General features: G+C 38.4%; 4 protein-coding genes across 7 annotated transcripts; 3 read left to right on the forward strand and 1 right to left on the reverse strand.

Annotated features, from left to right (window-relative positions):
• The first annotated feature begins 2,018 nt into the window (after positions 1–2,018).
• On the forward strand, positions 2,019–5,287 carry LOC145897163 (uncharacterized). Its single transcript, XM_082985350.1, has 4 exons — positions 2,019–2,175; positions 2,598–2,663; positions 3,596–4,183; positions 4,484–5,287. The coding sequence occupies exons 1-4, from the start codon at positions 2,098–2,100 to the stop codon at positions 4,688–4,690; spliced, it is 939 nt and encodes a 312-aa protein (XP_082841476.1). The 5' UTR covers positions 2,019–2,097; the 3' UTR covers positions 4,691–5,287.
• A 2,891-nt stretch (positions 5,288–8,178) lies between these two features.
• On the reverse strand, positions 8,179–19,427 carry LOC145898517 (uncharacterized). Of its 3 annotated transcripts, XM_082987003.1 has the most exons (4): positions 19,296–19,413; positions 16,040–16,133; positions 11,983–12,217; positions 8,179–8,800 (listed from the first exon to the last, which is right to left on the reverse strand). In XM_082987003.1, the coding sequence occupies exons 2-4, from the start codon at positions 16,106–16,108 to the stop codon at positions 8,754–8,756; spliced, it is 351 nt and encodes a 116-aa protein (XP_082843129.1). In that variant the 5' UTR covers positions 16,109–16,133; positions 19,296–19,413; the 3' UTR covers positions 8,179–8,753. The 3 variants fall into 3 exon arrangements, 2 of the variants coding, with proteins under 2 accessions (XP_082843129.1, XP_082843128.1); XM_082987002.1 differs by having other exon boundaries at positions 8,179–12,217; XR_014402433.1 differs by lacking the exons at positions 8,179–8,800; positions 11,983–12,217; positions 16,040–16,133 and adding an exon at positions 18,310–18,446 and having other exon boundaries at positions 19,296–19,427.
• Positions 13,904–15,888, forward strand: LOC145898519 (uncharacterized). Of its 2 annotated transcripts, XM_082987007.1 has the most exons (4): positions 13,904–14,049; positions 14,184–14,249; positions 14,535–14,691; positions 15,302–15,888. In XM_082987007.1, the coding sequence occupies exons 1-4, from the start codon at positions 13,972–13,974 to the stop codon at positions 15,328–15,330; spliced, it is 330 nt and encodes a 109-aa protein (XP_082843133.1). In that variant the 5' UTR covers positions 13,904–13,971; the 3' UTR covers positions 15,331–15,888. The 2 variants fall into 2 exon arrangements, with proteins under 2 accessions (XP_082843133.1, XP_082843132.1); XM_082987006.1 differs by lacking the exon at positions 15,302–15,888 and having other exon boundaries at positions 14,535–15,256.
• Positions 16,375–19,219, forward strand: LOC145898518 (uncharacterized). The gene is made up of 2 exons (XM_082987004.1): positions 16,375–17,868; positions 18,111–19,219. The coding sequence occupies exons 1-2, from the start codon at positions 17,644–17,646 to the stop codon at positions 18,438–18,440; spliced, it is 555 nt and encodes a 184-aa protein (XP_082843130.1). The 5' UTR covers positions 16,375–17,643; the 3' UTR covers positions 18,441–19,219.
• Positions 19,428–20,203: the final 776 nt, after the last annotated feature.

Raw genomic sequence — 20,203 nt, forward strand, 5'->3', positions numbered from 1 at the left:
TCAAATTATTTTCAAAGAATGGCTTGAATATATTTGTAACCAAAAGGGATCAAATGTGGGCTTACGTTATCAAGAAAACAAACAAACAAAAACTATTTTCCAAGCAGTGGCCTTATATTCCTCATTGCACCTATGCGAGCGCTAATAGTTGTTTTTAACATGCGTAATATTGGCAACGTGTTTAACAACTACATTAATCGACTCAACACACAAGAAAGCCGCTTGCCATTACAACAACGACATTTCGTCCTTAGGCCGGGTCCACACTCACGCTTTGCGCCGGCGGATTCTTTGTTTGTTTTAATGTCCCGAGCGTACGCCCGCACGCCGGCGTATAATGAAACAAACAAAGAATCCGCCGGCGCAAAGCGTGAGTGTGGACCCGGCCTTAGACTGACGAAAATGCAACTTGTTTCGTAACAATGCAACTTGCTTGGTAACAATGCCAAGTGTTCGGTAACAATGACCCCTGTTTGGAAACAATGGCAAATGAAAGCACGATGCGGTTTTAAGGTCAACGTTAAAGAAAATTTCTGGTTTTCGTGGGGATTTGACAAAAAAATACAGTGGCGTTTGTTTAGCTATTAAAACAGGCCAAAATATTTCACAAAAGGGGGGAGGGAGTCCGGACCGATGTGGTTGGTTTGGGTACTACACAAAACAGTTTTTGCAAGAAAAAGGGACCAAATTAACAACACGAAAAAAGTCATGAAAAGGGAACTTCAGACAAGTATTTACACCTTACACTATTACTAGATTCGATCTGGGTAATAAGGGTCCTCACTACTAAAAATGCCATTTTTTCTGTTAATACACAGAATAAAATTCAGCCTAACAAATCCCATAACCATTCCTCAACACATTGCTCTTCAAAAAAAAAAGCATACACCCTCCCAAAGGACATTAAGGTCCGTGTGCCAAGGTAAAAGGCGTGACCGAAAAAAGTTAAAGGAGTCGGTAAAAAGATGACCCTGTGGCGAGAGTCCCATAACGGAAATTTTGCTAATCCCGTTCAGACTTTCTGTATGGAAGCAGCAGTGGCATACTTGGAAGCATACTATATCTCCTTTTCCCTATGAAATGCGTTTCCATGTGAAACCGCACAAATGTCGTAATATTCTGGTGACTTTCTTTGCATTGTGATGCAGCATGTACACTGAGATGCCGTACGATACGCGACCGGAACAGTCATGTTGTCAACGTTGTGGTATGCGAATGCGTTTTCTCAATTAGGTTTTATCACAGGCGTATACAAGGGGATCCAAGGGGTCTCGTGAAATATTTTTCTGTTGTGAAAGCTATTGAAAGCTAAATAAACGCCACTGTAATTTTATTGTCAAAATCCTCGTGAAAACCGGAAACTTGTTTTAATTGTTACCAAACATGTTGGGTTGTTGCGGAACATGTACCATTTTTCGTTCATTTAAGGACGAAAAGTCATTTTTGGATCTACGCTGTTGCAATGTCATGCGGTTACCCTGTGTGTCAAGTCAAGTAGTTAAGTTCTTAAACACGTTGCAAATAATATGCATATACACTTTAAAGTATGATTCAAAAAAAATTGCGCACCCAAATGTACAAAGACGAATACCTGGCCACCGCATGCAAAACGATTTGCGCTAACACAGGCGTACGTATATCGCAATGTTCGATCACAATTAACCTTAACAGAGAGCGAAAAATCCGGAAATTCTCACAATAATTTTTAAACCCCTCTTTAAAAATCCCAGTTACGCGTGTGGGTGTTACATCTGGGCTACTGAGTAGCATGGTTCCTTGCGTACATGCGAAACTTTGATTAACAGTTGAACTACGATTTAACTTATATCAAAATAAGCAAAAATTTAATAATTATGGCCATCAAAACCATTTGCGCTGTAGGTACTTCAAACAATAGCAAAGATCAGAACAAGGACTGTAGGAAATTAATTGATATTACTCACGCAACCGATACTGAAATGACGTCATTTAGTTCCTCTGTTGAATCGTTGAACCATTACAACACTTGTTACAGTAAACCACTGACGTTTGAATAATAATGTTGTGCCTCGTTCCAATAAAGGTACTTTTAGAAGTGTTTTAGTTAAATAGGCAATCATGGGTGATAATGTACCCCTTAATATCCAAGGACGCACAGGGAGCAATGCGAATGAGCACAATGAAGCAATCCCTATTGTAAGCATTTGTTGACTTGCCGTTTTGGGGATTACAACAATAAAGTATTTAAAGTGATATGTATTTCAAATGGCAACAGCTTCTGCATATTAGAAAGTTTGTTACTTGCACAGAAGATTTTTTTGGCAATTGTTGACTGTACGAACTAGACAATGTTTTGCATATATATTTTGGACTGCCATCGACTTGAAACCAAAAACAAGGTTGACTGAAAAGAAATCGAACCTAAATTGCATGATGGCCATTTCAATTGGATAAGTCATGATGCAAAACGACAAACAAATACTTAAACAACCTAAAATTTAGACTGCCAGTCATAAACAAAGACAAATTTAAGAAATAAAGATGCTCATGCATTTATTTTACATTTTTGCCAATTTGGCCATTGGTCTACTACACTCATTTTTAAACATATTTTGTAGGTTTCTTCAGACGCAAATGCTTTCCTGGGAAGACCAGATTCGTCTTACAGGACAAGTGAAGACAAGGTAGGCTAACATACAAAGTATTGGACTGTGAAACAGAACAGACCAAAAATAAAGCAAATCTAAACAAATATCAATGGTTGTTAAAATTTTGGCATAACTACCTTCTTAGTGGCACAACAAATTTTTAAAATCTAAAAAATGTTTGATATACACATTTTAAGAAACCCTCCCTCCTGCACAGGGGCGCAACTAGGGGGGCTGGTTTGTCGGCATGCCAGGTCCCTTTGTTGTCTGCGTATGTTGGTACAGCGCCAAATCATATTCGCATTTACTAAACGGCGGTAATCTTTCGATTGTTACTAAGGATTTACTTCATACGTCACCACAAAAAATGACGTAATTTTTCTCATTTTCTTCGGTGGACAAGACATTGTTATTGAGGCTAACTGTTGTAGTTACAGAAGAAACTGACGCGAAAGTTGGTCAAGCAGAGTATACTATAGTAACCTATATAGACACGTCGAAAGAACGAAATGCGAGAAAATATGCTCAAGCGTGCTAAAGTGTAATTGTTACAAAACAATACCTCTAATAATGGAACTGTTGCATAAAAATGTAATTTCTGGCTCACAATGGAACTATTATTTTTACGTTTTGACCTATTTAAGCGTCGTTTTAGTTGAAACAAATGATATCGGTGGTCGTTGCCTGTCCCCTTGAAATTCCGCTAGTTGCGCCACTGCTCCTGCATATAAACATTTACACATTTAAGAGATAAAGAACAGGGATATGCATTCTTAAGCATTTTCTACATAAAAACATGCCTTTTGCACAACACAAAATGTTGGTTTTGCTGCAAGTTGCACAGTCTGATAAAGAATATAAATTACATTGTGCTGATTTATACTAAGAACACTATCATGTTAAAGTTATTATTTACCAAACAAAAACCATTCACATATGCGCTACAATATATATACTTATCTTTGCAGATTTGCATTGGAATTTTGTATTTGAAGCAAGACGCTGAAATAGCTAAAAGATTCAAAACAGAATTTGAGAATCATCCTGGGGTAAAAGCTCTGCTCTTTCATCATGATTACTGCCCCCCACCTGGTGAACCAAGTGTTGATGAGATTGAAGATTTTGGTCGGTATTGTGATGGCTTCCTTTGGATAGCCACAGATAATTCCGTAAAGGATTACGAAATGGGTCACCACAGAGCATATTGTCACCACAAAGCCCTGAAAGCTCAGTACAAAATATTCGTTTGTGGAATTCCAGCAGAAAACCTAACTGTCAAGCTTCCGGGGACATTAGAAGCATATACAGCCATCACAGAAGATGAACGTTTTCCCAAAAGAGTAGCCAACACAGTTAAATACTTAAGCACTAAGATAACTGCTCAAGAGCAAACAAGTCCTTTTATGCAACAGCCTATAGGAGGAGCCGAAGAAACAACCAATACATGGTCTGCTCAAACCTCCAACATTCATCAAAATTTAAATGATACACCCCCAAAAGCTGAAACTCAAATAGTCAATGTCACAATATTACATTCTAACCTTGGAACTGTGCAGGTATTTTTGTGGTTAGGTAGGCCTGTCTTGATCTGCTTTCAAAAAAGGCATCATCACACTTTGCTTTAAAAACACGTTTAAAAAAAAGGTGCCCTATTTGATTAATGGTATGAACCATGTTAAACCATTTCCAAAGAGAATGTTCCGTAAAAAGATTGCCCCCAAAATATAGTGTTATGACTTACCTTAGCTTTTAGCAAGTATTTACTTACATTCACCATAGTGTTAATTTGTCCATGTTTAAATGAAAAACAAAATTTACAGCCTGATATTTAGCTTTGTTCCATTCTGTTGTAACAGATTGGAGGAGAATCTATTCACTCGCTGACTGACAGACAAACCAAGACAAATATTACTTATGGTGCAAAAGAAACAGGACACCCTGCAAAGGAAAAACAGGAAACAGGCATGTCTGGATCCGATCAAACAAATTTGGGTGACAGGGAAACACTGCCCAAACTAGATGGCTCGGAGTCACATCCTGATAAATTTCAATTACATTCCTAAACAATTATTTTATGCTGCAGATTTTGTGCAGAACTGACATTTTTCATGTACTAATCCATCAGCTGATTGTTATTGCGCAGATTGCAGAAAAAATTGTGCAAATCCTATGCGCATGTCATTCTTTTCAATTAGATATATATATACTTAATCATGTGTATTGTATGATTTGCAAAATTTCTCACCATTATAGAGTTGTTATTTTTATGCATTTAAAACAACCGACTGTTTTTAGCATATGTAAGATGTGTCTGTACAGGCTTTTGTATTTATATACATACCACAAGTCTGCTTTTTGATCTTTGTGACAAGTAATTACTTATGTATTTGAGTTCCTGTTTTTTGGATTGAAATTAATTTGTCAAGTTCTTCACTTGTATTTTCCAGTTTGTAAGAAGTTTGTAAAATTAGTGCAAATTGTTGAAACATTTTTCTGTACAGAGGAAAACACCCTTATTACAAGTGAAGAAACCCATGAACATGTAGTATTAGCTACCACTCTAAAATATCACTAACTTTCTCCGAAAAGTACGAAAACGTTCAGTACATCGCACATGTATTAGGCTATGGCTGAAAAAAAAAACTGAAAATAAACGATCACTTTCTTACCTTGTTTCTGGTTTCTATTCAGTGCCTTTAGCCCACCTCACATCATCCAATACGTACTCCAGGTTTGCTTTGAAGATATTCAAACGTTCTGTTTTCAACATTTGCATGGTCATTTTTCTGGCAGCAGCCCAACAAACCATAGAGCTGACCATCGAACTACATTGTTTCGCTGTTACGGTCTATCGCCTTTGTTTTCTCCAAATCGTTAAAATTTTGATAAACTTTGACACAAACAACAATATTGCCAAATTGCTTTTCATTTGTTGGCTTTAGCTTTAGTTTACAGAAACTGGTTCGCGAGCGAGCTTCCGAAATGGTTCGCCGTTTGCCTTCCATTTTGTTTTGTGCTGTGTTCTACCATCACTTCAAGAAAATGTTACTCCCAGAAACTGTTTAAAGCGCTAATCTAATTTTTGTTCTTGCTGAAATTAGTTGCAATTGTCAAACACTTCTTCTTGCCATAATAATAATGATTTAATATCAGCTCCTCTTTTCTTGTTTTCTTTATTCTCTTGGAGAATCTCTGTCACGCATGATTTCCAGGAGAATAAATGCGACGTATTGCATACTCTTAGAGCACAGAATACTCTTATGGTAGTGCAACGGCTCCTCTTATCTTTATTTCTTTATTCTCTTAGAGAAATTTCGCCACGCACGACTCTCAGAAGAACAACTGCGACTTTTTGCATGCAGAGAGCATAGAATACTAAACTCGCAAACAATTTAATATTGACTTCATCGTTGGTTAAGTTTAAAAAGAAGTTTTTAGTATGTTAAAATTAGTATTTTAAAAATACAAATAATTCATATCCGTTGGCGTAGACAATGTTATTCCGAAGAATTTTTTGAACACCATGTACAACTTTGTTTTTATTTTGAAGTATTCGTCCGCATGCCTGTGCTGACGTGATTGAATTATGACGCAAAGCTTTTAATTGTAGCGGAAAGTCACTCCTGCACCATAGCTTATTTATTGAGATGAAATGTATGTCAGCATGCAGCAGCTCCATCATATGCTTTATTTCCACTTCATAATCTACGAAGTGTCCTATTCACGGCACGGCGTCATACAGTTGCATTATCAACTGAAGTGTAACAAAGAAAGTCGCCAACGGGCAGACAACTTATTTACGCATTGTTTACGTAAAAAAGGACTGTAGACAATCATGGCGGCAAGAATCTCCATACAGTGCGTCAAGATATTTTGATGGTTGCAGCTGATCAGATAAATATTTCGCTTACAAATCACAATCACGAAGCGAGGTGTAGAAACATATTTAATTTGTAAATAGGTCAAGTTCCAAGATTCTACAAGAGCGCAAAATCAGACAATGTCATAATATCGTCATTCGACATTGGACGTGTTATTGATGACCCTATAACCGATCACCACGGGCGAGTTAAGGTTTTAGACAATGTGTGGTCTCCTTCAGTATGCTTCGAATGGTCATTTTCAATTCCCTTGAAAGACAACATAATATTTAACTGGCAAAGAAGGTTATTTGGCCAACCACCTAATGGCAGATTTCAACACGGAATAAAAAGATATGGTTAAGCAACTGCGTGTAAACAGACAGGTTGGCAATTTTCCTCAGCAATTCAAGTCCGCGTATGAAGAGATGCGAAAGCAAAATCGCAATTGCTCAAAGTGGATTATCAAAGCGCTTGAACACCTTGCGGCAAACTAGAAAGTGAGGAAGAAATGTTTAGTGAAAGGAATTTCCGAGCTTTATTGCAGTTGATGGTTGAATTCGGAGACGAAGTTCTTGTATATCGATTTTGAGCCTTGGTATATCACCTGCCGCTCAAAAAGATCTCATTATTTCTGTGGACGTTTATGCGTGAAGCGATAGCTGAAGTAGTTGTCAATGCAAAATATTTTTTTTACTGGCGGACGAAACTACAGATTTTTCGCGCACGAACAACGGTGGTTTGCATTCACTATGTTATCTATAACAGCCTTTAGAAGGTTTATGTTTTTATTTTTCTTTGGCAATGGATTGAAATTAATATTTCCAACTTTTCTCTATGAAAGAGAGCCATCTTTTGTCGTAATCGTGGTTCCAACTGGGGTATCGTTTTCTCAAAATGCAAGACTTAATTGTTACAGCGAGAATTTACGCATTCGGCCCGCAAAGTAAAAGCACTCAGCCAGCACAAATTGCAGTTGCGGCAAGACACGCCGAGTACAATCTTTAAAACAATAAAATGAAACAGAATCGATAAACAGTCGATAAACAGTCTCTGACAAAGAGCACATTGACAACCGCAAGAACACCGTGGCATCACGCACTTGGCGTTAGTGGTCAACAGTACAAGGAAGTAAGGGCAGTTACGTAGTCATATAAGGTGTGTGGATTTAAACACACAGAGATTACATGACTGTGGTGTTCATAAAACTAACTACTATTTGTCCTTACAAATGTTTAAACGAACCATGGAAGGTTCTTCGACAAAAAATGCAGTGAAACAATCTTTAATATCTGCTTTGTTTTTGAATAAAATGGGGTGTTTATTATGGTAGTGTTTTACCAGTTTTGTCCCCTTTGGAATCTGAGAAATTTTGGAACGGTGTGAAAACCCCCTTGTGTTAATCCGATTTTTGATTTGAAATGGTATATTTCGACCTCTGCTTTGAGGCGAAAGATATAGGATTCAAAATTTTGGTCGAAAGCAAAATGTTCTTTTTTCTGCAAACCCGCTATCTTGGTATATTGCATCGCCAACACGAACATTCATTGTACATACCTATATTGAAGAGTGTGTCTTTTCGGAGGGTGGGCAATTGGGGTGGGCGCGTTTTTAAAAAGTTTTTAGTGGGACGAATGGCGTGTAAATAACTCCAAGGGTCTCAGAGATATTTAACAGTGTCTCGATGGCCTGAGCGGTTATTGAGTCTCTTCGATTGTTAAATCTGCTTCTGCCTCGTTCTCACCAGCAAACCGCTGATTCCAAATAAACAGTTTATTATCAGGCTATGGGAATAAATCCCAAGCCGGCGAATAGCTTGTAGAGTCTCAGTAATATTAGCAGTGTAACAGTAATACGATATAACAAGTAGAATCGAATGGAATCAAATAGAATCAAGTAGAATCAAATAGAATAGAATGAATTTACCGGTCTCAACTGGGCTCTTTAACGCTCTCCATTATGAGAGCTGATTGGTCAATAATGTCACGTGATATCATGAGTAATATATTGCAGGAACATAAAATACAGTACACATCAAGATTATCTGTGGGAGCGGATATAGATGATTCACGCGTGCTGTACTAGCAGTCGCTTGTTCACACATTCTGTTGCACACTAGCTGAAGGAGTTGATCCTCCTTGTATTATTTTACTCGAGAACATTCGATGGCTAAATCATTTGGGTCACATTATGGGATTATGCATTACATGTGCAAAGCTGCGCGCAAAACATTACGCAATTCAAACACTGGTTTCTGTGACGTATGTTACAAGTACTTCCCCCCAGATTTGCAGGTGATGAATATAACATCAGCTGTGGGCGATTAAAAGGTTGTTAAGGCGATTGAACGAGTAAATTGCAAATGGTGGGTGCGAAAAAAAATGATATAATACGCAAATTTGGTAAGTTATTAATAGAGAAATCTCGGTTATAATGGTGCACAAGGAAAAGTCACAACAAATGTGCAATGACATGCGAATACACAAAGGGTCATTACCATGTCGTGGGGGTGATAACAATGCGAGAAGATTTATGGATAGGGCCATGCGCCTATGCAGTGGGAGGTGCGGCTGGTTCTTGCTGGGCATTTACATTTTGTAAATCAGGGTACAATTCATGCAAGGGATTATTTTCAGCCTCGTTTTGTACTGCTGCTTCAGGTTCGTTACCTGGTGCATTCCTATTGAAGGGATTTAAGTTTGTCCGAGCCCGTGCTATATAATGAGCAATAGTTGGTCTTACACGTGGGTATAGGCGTAGCCAGACATGCTTAATTGCAAAGCCTGTTAATATGACACCCCAAATTAAGGATAAAATGACTAAAATAGCCAAAATACTGCTCCAAAATGGGTCTGTTATAGAGGAGAGTGTCATTAATAACGTTTGTTTAAGTACTGAATGGATGCTGCTTGAAGATGCGCAAGTTTGCCACATCCGACGTTTTGGAGAAGTCCTTTTGCCTCCAAAATACGAGTCTAAGCGTTCATTCTGCCGTTTGGTCTGTGCCAGTGACGCAAGAATTGAGTCTAGATCCCTCAGCGGGTGATGAGGGGTTCCTACAGGGACATTCTATAGAATGTTGGAAGCTTCGATAAAGTTATCTTACTTAATCGACTTCATTATAGGAAGCAATTGCGGGGACATTGTGCAATTAATCAACCGAAAGATTTTTCCTTGTATTTTCAAGTGAAAAATCCTATTAGGTTGGTAGTGCTCTACAAACTGTACCTTTGAGTGTAATTCTCTTTTAGAATACAGCTGCCACTTGGTTTGCTTCGATTTAGCGGGCCCTGCTAATTCGGTAAACAATGGAGGTGGCATACACATTAATGTATTGTAAAGAGCGTATGCGTACATTTCGGTACGTGCAGCCTATCTCTGTGATAGTTTCTCCAGTAATGGCTGCTTTCTGTTGTCCCGTGAGTAATGATAAAGTAAGAGAGAGGTTAATGCGCGCGTTAGTTGCAAGTAGCAACGAGAGATAAGATTGCAGTTAACATTCTAGGTAAGATGCATCAGCATTCAGGTGTTGGAAACTTGATCGTAATTGATCATTTAAATCGTTTAGGTAAAAACCAATAGCAGTCGGCATTGCCTCAGCAGGCGGGCGTAATAGTGCCTGATATTTGGGCTGGACAAAATCGTATGGAGTGGGATGTTCGTGCTCCAAAAAAGTAATAAGTGTCTGTAGTAATTATTTCTACAGCGGGACATGATATAGCTGGAATTTCCTTTAAATTTCTATCAAGGCGGGAACCATTAACATGGCAGTTTTTGGTCATGTTGAGCAGGTGGCGATGGCAGGTTTCCGGGGGAATATCTCGTATTCCGCAACTTGTTGCGGCGAACAAATTCGCAAATTGAAATCAAGGTTAGTTGTGCCAGTGCACCAAAACATGGTTAATAATAGAATTATGTACAAGGAGGGATGTCTTGTTAATTGCCTTTCCATTGGCAAGGGGGAGTGCATTTATTTGCACGGGGACCAAAACGCGCGTGATAAAAACACAAGTCTGAGTTATAACGCTGTCTATTTGGGGGATATCCGGAAAATGGCTTGCTCGGCTGCTGTGACGTACTGTACTGCTGCGGCTGCTGAAACAGCTGAGAAGAGCTTCCGGTCGCGCGTTGCGGTTCTGTATTACGTGGCTGAAATGCGTTACGCCTGAACGGTTGTGCTTGCCTGTTGTAAGATTGATAATTTTGGCGATCAGAATAATTCGGTTTTAGCGTTCCCTGTCCTGTAGCTGAAGATTGAAACGTAGTCAACAATTCCTGTAGCTGGCTTGTTAAACGTTGCATTTCATTTGGCTGCGTGTGGTCGCTTGGCGCATTGGGGTTGGTATCTGAAATTCGATCTGCTAAAATTCCAATGTCTTCTAGCGAAGTATCAGGATTTTGTGACTTAATCAAGGTTTGAATTTCTGTCGGCATGCGTTGCAGAAATTCGTTTAACACTAATTTTCGTGCTAACGGATTAGTATGCGGGTTTTCAGCACAGGCGTTTGCCAAACGATTTAAATAAACACTTGGGAATTCGTTGGGGAGTTGGATGAGGTTTGAAATGTCCGTCTGCCAAATTTGGGCGCCCAATCCGGTAGCTTGCTTAATTATTGCCTTCTTAAGGGTAGTATACGGCGTATCAGTTACAGAGGCCTGCGAAATTAAATTCTGGAACTGGAACGTTTGCTCTTTCGAAAAACTTTTCAACAAAAAATCAAATTTGTCAGAATCGGATGTAATTGCCTTTTTCTGAAATTGTCTGTCGGCATATTGGAAGTATTGCGTATGGCTTTGGGCATTTGGCCAAAATCTAGCGAGCTGGAAATTTTGTTTTACCATCGGCTGTAGTTGCGCTTCATTTGCGGCGTTATCGTGATTGTGCGCCGGGGGACTTGACGGATTTGTTTCCGATGACACACTACGCGGCGAAACTATGGGAATTTCTGCTTCGCTTGTTGACATGGCGACGGTTTGGCTTGGGGATAATGGGGTTACTGTTTTACTGCGTGTGCGCTTACTTACGGGCGAAAAAGTGGCTTCCTTTATGAATTTACTCAACGTGGTTGTTACAAGTTTGTTGGGTTTAAACCCAACACTAAGGTTGATAAAAAAATGGCGACTGGAGCAATATGCTGGCTTGGGGAAGATGGGTTGCAAATGCCGAAACAACAGGCGTTTGCATTAATTTGTAATTGCCAAAAACAACAGGCTTTTGCGTTAGCAGTCTGTAATTATTATGGTTTCCTATTGGTAGTGACAAACCGTTATGCCGGACAAACAATTGGCGCTAAACTATGTAAGTTTATAAAAATTTCCCTAGCGACCTAGGTCTTATGGGAGCTATTAGGCTTTTAAAGGGGTGAAACACAATATGCACATTGAAAAAAATGATCATGCAATAAAAAGTCGGTTATCAATGAACAATTAAATGCGTGTGCGAGCGATTATAGTTTTTGAATTATTCGTTTTTGTTATTGTCGAAGGTATTCTACCTCTCGTTGGGCAGAATTGCTGGGGTTGTTCCGATCTCCTTCGCTGTGCTGTTGGGTTCCAAGATGTTGAGTGGGGCGTCTTCAAAAGTGGTGAACGTGATTTGGTTCTGATGTTGCGTGGGGGAGGTGTAGAAGGTTCCTTACTTCCAGATGATTGTCTTCGGCGCCTAAGTGCGCTTGCCAAGAGGGGGGCCAAGGTTGAGTGGTTGCGCGGCCGGGAATAGAGCTGGAGTTCCTGGTCAAAAAATATTTGAGAAGTTGGAGACAGATTGTCACCTGGGCTTCTGGTTTGGCGTGCTGGTCGCCTGGAGTTGTACGGGCTGCGTCGTCGGTTTGCCGGGTATCTTGGTGTACTGGCTGGTGAAACACGTCTGCTTCTTCTTTCTGATCTCAAGGGAGTTGCCGAAGACGGGGCACTATTGTAAATAACTCCAAGGGTCTCAGAGATATTTAACAGTGTCTCGATGGCCTGAGCGGTTATTGAGTCTCTTCGATTGTTAAATCTGCTTCTGCCTCGTTCTCACCAGCAAACCGCTGATTCCAAATAAACAGTTTATTATCAGGCTATGGGAATAAATCCCAAGCCGGCGAATAGCTTGTAGAGTCTCAGTAATATTAGCAGTGTAACAGTAATACGATATAACAAGTAGAATCGAATGGAATCAAATAGAATCAAGTAGAATCAAATAGAATAGAATGAATTTACCGGTCTCAACTGGGCTCTTTAACGCTCTCCATTATGAGAGCTGATTGGTCAATAATGTCACGTGATATCATGAGTAATATATTGCAGGAACATAAAATACAGTACACATCAAGATTATCTGTGGGAGCGGATATAGATGATTCACGCGTGCTGTACTAGCAGTCGCTTGTTCACACATTCTGTTGCACACTAGCTGAAGGAGTTGATCCTCCTTGTATTATTTTACTCGAGAACATTCGATGGCTAAATCATTTGGGTCACATTATGGGATTATGCATTACATGTGCAAAGCTGCGCGCAAAACATTACGCAATTCAAACACTGGTTTCTGTGACGTATGTTACAGGCGCGAAACCAGGATTTTTAGGCAGCAAATATTAGTTAAAAAAAGGATGCAAAAAAATTCGAAGATTTAGTTTTGTGTAATATATGACAACGAATGAAAAAATAGTTTGTCGTAGATGGCAGGTTATATTTGGGCAATTTGTCTTTAATTGTTTATCAAAAACCTAGCATAAATTTAGTATGCATGATGGCTGCTGTTCAAAAGTAGACAACTGATCTTTACAGAACAATAGAGTGAGTGGAGTAGACGTAAAATTAAATGTTTTTTCTTTTTGAGTTACAAATGGAAATTAGAAAAGAACTACGCTTCTGCACGGGGCAATAGTATTGAGAAAGGAACTAATACAGACAAACAATGTATCGTCATTTGGTTCCTCTTTCGATGCGGTGAAGCGCTACTACACCCTGATATGGATTAGTGCATAGGCGCCTAGTCCGGGGGGGCAGGGGGGGCGGCGCCCCCCCAGGTTTTTCAAAAAAAAACGAGTGGGTATTACGCGCGTCTGTCCGCACCACGTAACTTGTCGCATTTGTAACGTTCAAAGAAAAATGACCTAAAAACAATGTGTTTCTTACACGACGCACACAAAATATGTTGACCTAGTTTCGCTTACGTAACTGACATCGGTTGTTGCAACGTCAGTCTCGCAGTATATGATATGCCAGCTGGTACTTATTGGTTGTGTCGTAGACCGATCTCGTGTGTTTATCGTTAACGCCGCCTTTTTGGCTAATACGCCTCATGCATTGAAAATCAAACACAGTTTTTCGATAGTTGATGACGTCATAGTAACAAATTATAACGTCATAGCAAAGCCGCCCCCCCTGGAAAAATGAAAACTAGGCGCCTATGGATTAGTGTAAGTAACCCTTTTAACCCGTATGTACCTTGTTTCAACTGTGTTAAATTGAAAGACGTTTTAGTTAAATAGGTAATTATGAGTGATAATATTCCACGTAGTAGCCAAGAAACCACAGAGATCAATGCACCTGTGCCCAATGAAGCGACCCCTGCTGTAAGCATTTGTTGGCATGACCTTGCATTACCTACTTGACATAATAATATACATTAACAATACCTGAAGACTTTGGTTTAAACTAATTGGTTTTGTAGTACCATATACAAGTTACCCTAAAAAATGATTTTTAGACTAATGCAGATGCAACAGCTCTTTTGGAGGGACCAGGTTCATCAAACAGGACAAGTCAAGATAAGGTAAACTGACATCAAGGAAGTAAAAAATTCACATATGACTCCAGCAAAACTAAATAAAAAGACAGCACACCTAGGACAACTACACAGCATTATAAATTTGTAGAACAAACACATGAATAAATCCAATTTATAAGCAATGTACTCGTTCATAATTCACACAGAATTTAACATCCATCAAAATCACAAGGTTGTTATTTCATTATTTTGACTTGATGTTAACATGGTGTTGTCACCAAGCACACAAAAATAGACACCTTTACCCATGGAGTACTACTCTTTTTACAGATTTACATTGGAATTCTATATTCAAAGCAAGACCTTGAAATAGCTAAAAGATTTAAAGCAGAATTTGAGAAGCACACAGGGGTGAAAGCTTTGCTCTTTGATCATGACTACTTTCCTCCATCTGATGAACCATGGGTTGATGAGATAGAAGATTTTGGTCAGTATTGTGATGGCTTCAGGCCGCATATCAGTATTAAATCCCAAAAATCTAGTTTTGAAGGCTATCACCATTAATACCCATACTGAGTGATTTGCTTTTTTGCCAACAACAATTCCTGTGGTCAGTGACCCATGAAGATCTACTGGTACTATTCATAGAGAAAAAAAATTGATTGCAGCTGCATCCGCCAAAACACAGCAAGGATCTGAGGAGCCTCCAGGAGGATCTTTTGTCCTATAGGATAGCAAAAACAGTCCCAGGGGGCAACCAAAGCAACTTTCCTGTGACAATTTTTTTTGCCATTGCGTAGAAAAGGGTTAGGGCCAACATTAAATTGCAAATTGAATGAGGTTTTTGTGATTCATTTTTTCGCAAAACCATCTTACATTTTTTTGCAGCCAATTTAGCTAAAATAATGACTAATCGGGGGCCTAAAAGACCCCTAGGTGGTGCTTTAAGCAACTATCTTGCAACTAATATTCACCTTACTGCGTAGCCAAGAGGCGGGCCTAACATAAAATCACAAATTAAGGTATACTTCTGTGATTCAATTTTGAGCTACATCCCCTTGAACATTTTGGTGGTTTTTCAATTAAACTTTTCACAGCACCCTGCACCAAACGTCTGACTGACTGAGAAGAGCAAAAAAAGCACTAAAACTGCACTAAACACGCTGAAAATCGCCCTGGCTACACCACGTGACTTCTTGCTCATTCAACCAGAAAATTGACCCCAACGCATCACCGGTTGCCTTGTGACGGAACTGAGACTATCTATGACGCAGGAGTACAAGACGGGCATTCCCCGCGGGCAAAACTATTTTGATATAATTACTGATATGCGGTCTTAAATAGTGGCGCACCCGCCCAGAATCGCAATTGTTCTGTGAAGTCCAATACATGAGCCATTCAACTATTACATTGTGAAGTTTCACACCTGTTTGATCATCGGATCCAGAGTTGTAGCTGTTTCACTAATATCACTAGACAACAGAAAATGGCCTTGTCAACAGAGTTACCGCCAAGACAACTGATAGGCAGAGGATGATGCTTCAAGCCCCAAACCGGTCACATAGAATGGAACCAAATATCATGAGGCAGTCATGCAACAATTATCTGCATGTCCAATACTTAATTACATGGCACAGGTGTTAATTAATCAACATCCAAAGGCCAATTAGGGGGCATGCATTGTGGCAGGAAATTATGAACATTTCAACACCATGAAAATTACATGAGAATTGTGTTATAACTTGCATACAAGACCATGCAATGCATTTATTTGCTTAAAATCAATTGATAAACCAAACTAGGAGCTACTTTATTGGTAAAATAGTAGCACATACCCAGAATATGTTGAAAATTGCTTCGGTTTCAATGGCGTGAGCAGTGAATCTGTTCGGATGAAGCACCATTCATATGGTGATGGACCACTTCTCTCTGGGGTAATAAATATAGCTCAGAGTTAAATAAGTAATTTAGTTAATTAATTATGACAACGTAAAGTGTAGTAACATTTGATTTGAGCAATTGCAAGCGTTATTATTAAGCCAAATTGATATTGGGAAAAAGACAGCTTATGCAAAAATGCCATGATAAATGAAGAAAAATCATCAAAGCTCTGTGGTAAAACCAACCCGGAATGTGTTGTGGACCGTTCATGCATAGAATTCATGCTCTTAAACCAATTTTTTGGGCCATTTAAATGCCTGTGATTGAAGAACTGGCCACACATATTCATGCACATAAAGCACTGGAAAAATGTTTTTTTGTCACTAGGTGGCAATAAGTGACTGGAGATGCTTGAAAACCTTTCCATGTTCCTCGAAATACATAAACTTACGAATTTAAGCTTAAATTTGACACACATTGCGCAGTTTACAAAATGGCTAATTTCCCTTAAGGCCGCATATCAGTATTAAATCCCAAAAATCTAGTTTTGAAGGCTATCACCATTAATACCCATACTGAGTGATTTGCTTTTTTGCCAACAACAATTCCTGTGGTCAGTGACCCATGAAGATCTACTGGTACTATTCATAGAGAAAAAAAATTGATTGCAGCTGCATCCGCCAAAACACAGCAAGGATCTGAGGAGCCTCCAGGAGGATCTTTTGTCCTATAGGATAGCAAAAACAGTCCCAGGGGGCAACCAAAGCAACTTTCCTGTGACAATTTTTTTTGCCATTGCGTAGAAAAGGGTTAGGGCCAACATTAAATTGCAAATTGAATGAGGTTTTTGTGATTCATTTTTTCGCAAAACCATCTTACATTTTTTTGCAGCCAATTTAGCTAAAATAATGACTAATCGGGGGCCTAAAAGACCCCTAGGTGGTGCTTTAAGCAACTATCTTGCAACTAATATTCACCTTACTGCGTAGCCAAGAGGCGGGCCTAACATAAAATCACAAATTAAGGTATACTTCTGTGATTCAATTTTGAGCTACATCCCCTTGAACATTTTGGTGGTTTTTCAATTAAACTTTTCACAGCACCCTGCACCAAACGTCTGACTGACTGAGAAGAGCAAAAAAAGCACTAAAACTGCACTAAACACGCTGAAAATCGCCCTGGCTACACCACGTGACTTCTTGCTCATTCAACCAGAAAATTGACCCCAACGCATCACCGGTTGCCTTGTGACGGAACTGAGACTATCTATGACGCAGGAGTACAAGACGGGCATTCCCCGCGGGCAAAACTATTTTGATATAATTACTGATATGCGGTCTTAATTTGGATAGCCACAAATAATTCAGTAAATGATCGTAAAATGAAACACCAAAGAGCAGTCAGTCACTCTACATTCCTACAAGCTGAAAACAAAACGTTTATGTGTGGAATTCCAGCAGGAAACCTAAACCTCAGGATCCCAGATTCGTTAGCTGCATATACACCCATAAAAGAAGATGAATGTTTTTCTGGAAGAGTATCACATACAGTTTAACACATGTTCAAAAAGTTGACCCGCCAAGATGTAGCAAGGCCTTCCATGCAGCAGCCAAGAGACAACCCTAGACCTAGAGAAACATCCAGCACACCCCCAGTAGCTCAGACATCCAACAATAACCAACCAGCATATCCCAATGAACCAAGTGGAGCTGAAACCTCAGAAGAAAATCAACCTGGAACGTACAACATCGACCTGACCAATACTGTAATCCACCATTTGCAGGTATTTTTAGTACACAGATCAGTGTCTGTCAACCTTTCTTTATCTAGGGTGTAACTTGAATTTTTTAAACCGTTTGACCTCATTTTTTTCACTGATAGTTGGCAACAAAAAACAAAATTTTCCTATAAATGCTTTAAATTTTTTTTGGTTATTTACATTACCCACTAACACTGGTAATTTGTGCATGTTACAATAACAAAATTTGACAGGCTAGTTTTTAATGTTGTTTTGTTATGTATCAGATTGGAGGGGAATTTAAGTACAGTGGAAGTGACAACCCAAACAAGACAAAAATTACCTTCCCGAGCATGAAGACTAAAAATAAAGAGAAAGAAACAGATATTCCAGGGGATGATCCCGACAATTCGGATGAGAAGAAAGAAACAGATATTCCAGGGGATGATCCCGACAATTCGGATGAGAAGAAAGAAACAGATATTCCAGGGGATGATCCAGATAATTCAGATGAAAAGCAAGATACAGATATGCCAGGGGATGATCCAGATAATTCAGGTGAAAAGAAAGAATTCCCGAAGACAGATGGTTGTGAGTCTCCAGATCCTCATAAATGACTTTTCCTAAAAAAAAGATTTACTTATTTTGGAAAGTGTCAAAATATTGACATTTAATTGAATGTTTTCTTTCATGCACTTATGTTTTTGCTAACGCTTAACTTTTTTGGTTTTACATTGAAGTAACAAATATGTGATGAAGGTATATCTGTAAATCTTTTGATACCTTCCAAAACACAAAATTAGTCCATTAGAACATCAAATAAATTTGATTGTTGATATTGTACATTTCTAATCTATTATTTACTTTTTTTGTATATTTATAAAAATTGTAGTTTGTGTAATTTATTTTACTTGTTATATATATTGAATTTTTGAGCCATTAAGTCAACAAAAAGTTGGAGATTACATCTCAAAAGGTGGTTTTAAGACACCTGGTCCCTCTGATTTTGTATATTTTAAGTTCATTTTTAGGCAAGTTCCTGTGTTTAGGGCCAAAATTTTGCTGCATTTTTGTGTGGCAATGCAATATTTTGATGCAGGCTATGTTCAAATTATGTATTTTTCAAATCACGCTGCAAAGTGATTTATGTGATTGCATGCAAAATTTCTGACCAAACCTGTTTTTACCAAAATAAATTTCTTTTTAATATGTTGTTACATATTATTTTTAGTTTATCGAAAAGCACATCACAGCCCATTGAACAAATGCAGACAGTTCTTCGTTTAAATGGGTATTTTTGAATTACATTGAATGAAAAATGAGAAAATACATTAATATACTTTTGTTGACATATTTTAATCAAGGTAATAGGTATATAGCCTATACATTTCACTGGTGTTTTATTTTGATAATATCTCATAAAATGTTTATACAATGAGTGCAGAACTTGGTTCTTTTAAAACTTAACTTACATGGGGAAGCAAACACTTTCACTTGTCACATCAAGCAAAGAAAAACATCCTGTAATAGGAAATTTAGTTTCAGAAAAGAAGATATTTTATCTGGTTCTTTTTGTTTTTTTTTGTCACATGACTACTACTTCGGTTGGGGCTTTCCCTAAAACACTCCTGCTACAAATACAGCAAACCTCGCATCATAAAGAAACTGCTGTGCTTCATCATAAAAAAATACATAAAATAAACATTCTCCAAAAATTACTCAATCCACATTAACATAAGCAAATAAAAACAAACGTAATTTTTAAGAACAGGACATCTAACCTTGTTTTTAGTTTTGCTTGTTATGTCTCTTTCTTTGCTTATGAAAATTGCCAATTTCAAAAATTGCAGATGCTAAAATCGCTAAAAAACAGTGATTTCAAAAGTTTTAATTGTTTTTGCACAGCATACATAAAATTTAAAAAAAATACAAATTGACGTCGCCACGGCACAAACAAGTAGTAATTTTCTGAAATGGCCTGACCCAAATCGTTTGGAATATATGCGTTTCGACACATATAGGACAAAAGCATGTAGCAAAACAAATTTAGTTTTAATATCAGTGCGAAAAGCACAATACAAGAAATATTGTCTGTAATTTACTAAATTTTAGTAAGACCGCATAGAAATTTAACACAAGACACGTCGGTACGGTAGGGGCCGGGAAGTCAGCTGGAAATCGTAAAGTGACAATAATAATAAACATGAGTTTGATTCGTGTCATTCGTAATTTAAAGTTTACTTCATTGTTAACATCATGTGTAGGCGTAAAACGGTGTTTGTACAAACCTTTCGTTTGTAGCAGATCGTTGAGCTTTCATTGCTGTATGATTGGAATTGGAAACAAGATTTATAAAAAAAATTTACCGATAATCCGCGAA

This window comes from Ascidia mentula, chromosome 4 (genome assembly GCF_947561715.1).
Source record: "Ascidia mentula chromosome 4, kaAscMent1.1, whole genome shotgun sequence".
NCBI classification, from domain to species: Eukaryota; Metazoa; Chordata; class Ascidiacea; order Phlebobranchia; family Ascidiidae; genus Ascidia; species Ascidia mentula.

Excerpts from the sequence above, each read along its gene's own strand:
- LOC145897163 (XM_082985350.1), top strand. The coding sequence starts at position 2,098 with ATGGGTGATAATGTACCCCTTAATATCCAAGGACGCACAGGGAGCAAT. Across the intron at positions 2,664-3,595 it reads ACAGGACAAGTGAAGACAAG|ATTTGCATTGGAATTTTGTA; the intron begins GTAGGCTAACAT and ends TTATCTTTGCAG. Across the intron at positions 4,184-4,483 it reads CTAACCTTGGAACTGTGCAG|ATTGGAGGAGAATCTATTCA; the intron begins GTATTTTTGTGG and ends CTGTTGTAACAG.
- LOC145898517 (XM_082987002.1), bottom strand. The coding sequence starts at position 11,452 with ATGTCAACAAGCGAAGCAGAAATTCCCATAGTTTCGCCGCGTAGTGTG.
- LOC145898519 (XM_082987006.1), top strand. The coding sequence starts at position 13,972 with ATGAGTGATAATATTCCACGTAGTAGCCAAGAAACCACAGAGATCAAT. Across the intron at positions 14,050-14,183 it reads CCAATGAAGCGACCCCTGCT|ACTAATGCAGATGCAACAGC; the intron begins GTAAGCATTTGT and ends AATGATTTTTAG. Across the intron at positions 14,250-14,534 it reads ACAGGACAAGTCAAGATAAG|ATTTACATTGGAATTCTATA; the intron begins GTAAACTGACAT and ends CTCTTTTTACAG.
- LOC145898518 (XM_082987004.1), top strand. The coding sequence starts at position 17,644 with ATGTTCAAAAAGTTGACCCGCCAAGATGTAGCAAGGCCTTCCATGCAG. Across the intron at positions 17,869-18,110 it reads CTGTAATCCACCATTTGCAG|ATTGGAGGGGAATTTAAGTA; the intron begins GTATTTTTAGTA and ends GTTATGTATCAG.